Source organism: Montipora foliosa, chromosome 4 (assembly GCF_036669935.1).
Source record: "Montipora foliosa isolate CH-2021 chromosome 4, ASM3666993v2, whole genome shotgun sequence".
Classification (NCBI taxonomy): Eukaryota; Metazoa; Cnidaria; class Anthozoa; order Scleractinia; family Acroporidae; genus Montipora; species Montipora foliosa.
In genome coordinates this window covers 25,064,004-25,069,003 of record NC_090872.1, presented here as the reverse complement: position 1 = coordinate 25,069,003, position 5,000 = coordinate 25,064,004, and the positions used below count along the sequence as shown (strand labels likewise).

At 40.6% G+C, this 5,000-nt stretch overlaps 1 protein-coding gene across 2 annotated transcripts in view; it reads left to right on the top strand.

The window, feature by feature from the left end:
- Positions 1-5,000, top strand: part of LOC138000403 (fibroblast growth factor receptor 4-like) — a 51,620-nt gene that overhangs the window by 33,508 nt on the left and 13,112 nt on the right. For both annotated transcript variants that reach the window (XM_068846786.1, XM_068846785.1), the window contains exons 10-12: positions 1-6; positions 1,747-2,048; positions 3,715-3,908. The exon at positions 1-6 is cut by the window's left edge and continues 292 nt beyond it. In XM_068846786.1, the coding sequence (XP_068702887.1) occupies positions 1-6; positions 1,747-2,048; positions 3,715-3,908 (502 nt within the window). The remainder of the gene's footprint in view (positions 7-1,746; positions 2,049-3,714; positions 3,909-5,000) is intronic.

The window sequence follows — 5,000 nt, the reverse complement described above, 5'->3', positions numbered from 1 at the left end:
TGAAAGGTGCCAGTCAAGAATTTAAGTGTGCATGAATGATTATGTTTGAGTTTATCTGTGTTTTTAAAGGGAACCACCACTCCGACTAATGAATAATTTTAAACGGGGAAAAAATAATGTTTGCATTCAAAATTTGCTCGACAATTTTCCTCCAAAAAAGGGTTTGTATTGGAAAAAATCAATTATTTTCACTTTTAAATTTCCCGATCGCCGCCATTTTGAATAATTGTGACGTCTTGTGGTTGCCCTTATTTTTTCACACAAAGACCTTTTGTTAAGAAACAATAGCGCAATTACAGCACGTCATAGTTATTCAAGTTGGCGGCGCCAGGGAAATTTAAAATCCAAAATTAGGGTGTTTTAAATTTTATTTATTTATTTCAGATACAAACGCTTTCCCACTATTTATGCAGTTTGTTTATTATTAATTTGTCTTTTTTGAAGCAAGGGGTACTTGTAAGGGGGTGGGTTTGTAGCTTTTTTTTTCTTTTAGGGGTTGGGTTGGGTTGGGTAATTTACCCAGTAGGGGATCTTGTGTCCTATTGTAATATTACCTGCCTTTGAGCGAATTCGTTAAATAAATAATAAAAGTTTACACAGCACTTTTTCTTGGAAACCTTATGTTCTGTGGTGTGTTCAAAGTTATTTTTTTGCTTTAGTGGGGGTTCCCTTTAAAGGAAAATGAATTTTACTGATGTTATTACTGATCAGTTTTACACTATTGCAAAGTAAGGTAGATCTTTTGAAAATCTTGGTCAGCAAAAACTTGTACATATACGTACCATAAATCAGCAAAGCTGTATGTGTGGCATCTACTCATGCATGCACAGTGTCTCCAGAGGGGAGTTGGCAGGCAAAAATATGGAAGCAAAATACACGAAATACATTTTTCTCCCTGTGCCTGCATGTGTTCTTTTTCCCTCAAAATTTGCTCGGGGCCTCTAACAGTTCTTCTCATCATTTATATCGCTAGGAATTTTCTCATTAGATGATTTGATAAAATAAGGAAAACACTATAAATAAGGCCTTGATTTGCATTGTGGTATTAGCCATAATACTTGTGAGCTTTGCTTTTATTCTTGGTATTTATCTCTCATGGTCATACTCGGAGGCTTTAACTCCGTTACTCAAAATGAAAATAAATTTTTGCCGGAAGTAATTTCCGTTGGACTGGTTCAGAACACCAATATACCTCCATGGAATTTGATCGTCTGGGTGAGAGTAATCCTGAGACGGACTGTTGGCAGTGACTGACGTTTCCACAACCTGAGCGAAAGTCATCTTCAGAGTCAACTCACGTTTGGAAATTCAAACGGATGTAGTGATGCTCTGGTCTGTGTTGTGATTGGTAGTGCAAAAGTAATGTGATTGGTTTTGAGGATGGTGAGTGGTGATTTGTGCAATTACATTCCGGTTTGTAAGTGAAGGTCACAGTAGGTTTGTAACCTGAGAGGAAGAAGTTGTGTGTAGTTAAGGTTTTCTGTTAAGTAAGCGTTTGTAAGGGTCAGGTAGAGGTTGTCGAAACGTGAGTCACGGCCAACACTCCTTCTCAGGACTTCTTTCACCCAAATGATCAAATTTCATTGAGATATGTAACTCCTGGATTCAATCCATTTTCTATTTAATACCAATGTAGCTGCCATGCTACCATGCTTTGAGCAACTCGAACCTGTGGTAAAAAAAAAAAAATTCCCTATGATGATTTGAGTTGCAAAATCAACCAAGTCAATCAATCTGTCTTTGCAGAGGGGGCCACAAAAGAAGAGTACAAAGATCTGGCTTCGGAACTGAAGATACTGATTCATCTTGGACAAAACAAGAACATCGTCAACCTTCTGGGAGCCTGCACTCGAGGCAAGCGCCTCATGGTTATTATGGAGTTCGCACCTCACGGTAGCCTGCTGTCTTTTCTACGAGGGAAAAGAGAGACTTATGATGCATCGTGGACCAAGACCATGAACGACCCAGAAAAGGAATTCACGTTAGTTGATCTGGTAATGATTGGTTTCCAGGTGGCCAGAGGAATGTCATTTTTGGCTGCAAAGAAGGTAAAGTGATATATAATTATATTATACAGTACCGCTCAAACGTATGTTACCACTTCGCGTCGCGTTTCCTGCGCGACGCGATTCGCGTAGCGCGAGAGTAACCGAAGCCTGTGAAAACAAAAATTATGTGAAGAAGGCACAGGAGAAGGAATACAGTCACTTACTTCATATCCTGCTTTCGGTTGTATGAAGTGGGCAAGAGTAAAGCTGATAAAAATTGTCTGTCACAGGCGAAACTCGTCTCCCCCCAATTTATGTTGCAGTATCCTTCTTTATTAGGTAGCTTAAGCAAGTGCGTTTTTGAGACGCGGACGGCAACCGTAAGTGAGCTGTTTTCCCTTTGAACTTGTCTTCACACAACCACATTTACATTGCTAAGTATCTTTTCTCCATTAGAGATGATTAGTATAAAAATCTGGGAGACACCACTGTCCTGGTACGCGAAATGTTCTCTTCCGGTTGCCGTCCGCGTCTCAAGAGTGCGCGTGCTTTAGCTCCCTATTATATCTGAGATAGTAAGCGCGCTGTGATTGGGTAAACTAGCGGACCGTATTCTTCAGTACGGACCGCTGTACGGCCCGCAAAATTTGAACTTTTGAGAAAGCATTCTCTATCAAGTTTTTCGTGTCTTTTGTGTTACATAAACTTGTAAAACGGTTTGAATCTTGCAAGCAGCTATTTCAAAAAAGACAAGAAGATTTATTCGTTTTGCGGATCTTGACGTGGCAATCTTTGTGGCATTTAAACCTTTCGCTTTACTTCAACTAGTTTCCTTTCCCGCGTACTTGATTATCTCATAGATAATAATAAGCATCTTACTAACTTCGTTTTCTCGGTCCGAACTGTAAGTTACGGATCCTTGTCTGTTAACTTGCAGTACGGACCTCGAACTCGGTTAGTAAGAGGTTATTTCACCCGGGTGGAAAGAAACAATTTGGAACAGAGACCCCGTCTACATGTATCTAGATATTTTCGAAGTTGGAAGACGTTTTCCTCCGTTTTCGCTTCCCGTCCACATGAAAGCAGCGCTTTTGGCCACCGAAAACAAAGATATCTCAAGACGCTCCCCAGACTGTAGACAGTTGAAAACGGAAATTTATCGTTCGTGCGGACTGGTGAAAACTGTATTCGTGTGGACGGGCAAATACGATTCGAAAACGCTACACTTGGACGCATATATTTTATTATTAAAAACTAAACTACGGATATCACATTTCCAGCATTTTCATTGGCTCGCTGGACACAGGTTATCAGCTCATATACCTGCATTACCAAATATGGTCAATGAACAAAGCAGCAAATACACAGTTTTGCGGCTCCGAGAAAAAATGGCCGACAAAAGAGAAAAAATTCAACATAAAAGAGTTGTGATGTTGGGGTTTTTAATAAAACAATTATTCTACTCGGGCTTGCTGGATATGAAATGATCATAACCAACTCGGCGCTACGCGCCTCGTTGGTTATATATATCATTTCATATCCAGCGCGCCCTCGTAGAGTAATTGTTAAATATACGCCGGGGAAAATCTCCGGTTACGTGTGGAAAGGGCTAAAATGTTTGGTCTATAAGATGTACTACACAATGGTGCTGTCAGTATACTCACCCTGACGCCGAGACTCAAATGGTATACTGACCAAAACGAATTATCTCGTATTCTCTGTCCAGTGTGTACATCGTGATTTAGCTGCCAGGAACATCTTGGTTGGTGATGACTACGTCATGAAAATAGCTGACTTTGGTCTGGCAAGGGACATTTACAAGGATGACTTGTATATCAAAAAGACTCAAGGCTTACTTCCAGTGAAGTGGATGGCACCCGAGTCATTGTTCGACAGAATATACACAGAGAAAACTGACGTGTGAGTATCATTGATATTAATAACAAGTAGCGCATTCTACAGTCAAACCCGTGTTATAAGATACGTAGTGCTGTGAAGGAAGCGGGCTCTCCCGTTATGAGAGTCATCCTGAATGGTCAGAGATTGTGAAATATTGAATAAAGCAAGCAAGCATCTCATTTTGCGTGTCACGTATCTATGAGATGTCATGATTCCCAGTAACCCAATGTGCCCAAAATGAAGAGCTTGCCTTTGGCTTAAAGGGGCTATGTGAGCCAAAATTCTGTAATGTTATGACATCCAAAATGCCCAAAAACTAGAAAGAAACATTGCAATAACCCCACATTAAACCGTTGAAAACATGAAAGAAATACAACAAAAGGAAGAGAAGCACGGATGGACACAAATGGGCAAGATTGCATTTGGGTAATCTTGAAAAAAGTCGTGCCGACGTTTTCAAGTTTCTGGCAAATCGCCTGGATAAAGGCCGTTTTTTCTCAGAATCATCTTGTTTGTGAATTTCCACTTTCGAGTTTTAAACTCGGAATAATTTAAAACCAAATATTTCCCCTAAACACCCTAAAAGAACGTGACATAGCCCCTTTAAGGAAAGCCGTCATTACATTAGTATAATTTATGACACAGAGATGTGACACCCGAATGGAGTTTAGGCAAAATCCACAGAGTCCCGGATGAAATTGGAATCCACAAGCATCCAACATCTAACCCTAATCATCAAACTGTTGAGTTTCCAGGAGAGTCTTGGGTGAACAAGGGTTATCTGTGGGCTTTGAAGGCCAAGACACACTAGGCGACAAGTCACAGCGACAGGTTGCTGCGACAAGTCGCTCCGTGTGTACTACTTGCAAAACAAGTTGCTGCGGCACTACGCTTGTTCGGTGCACACGCAGTGATCTCGTATGAGGGGGAATGTGAACTAGTTGCTGATTCAATATATGATGCTCTCTCTCATTCTCTATTTTCGAATTCCCCATAATACACTTCGTTTGCCCCTAACCTGCGATCAGGCTCTATTTTAATTTCGCGTGGTACGTAATGTGGAGTTGGCGAAACGAAAAATAGAGCCTAACCAAACTCCTCTTCGAAATTCCT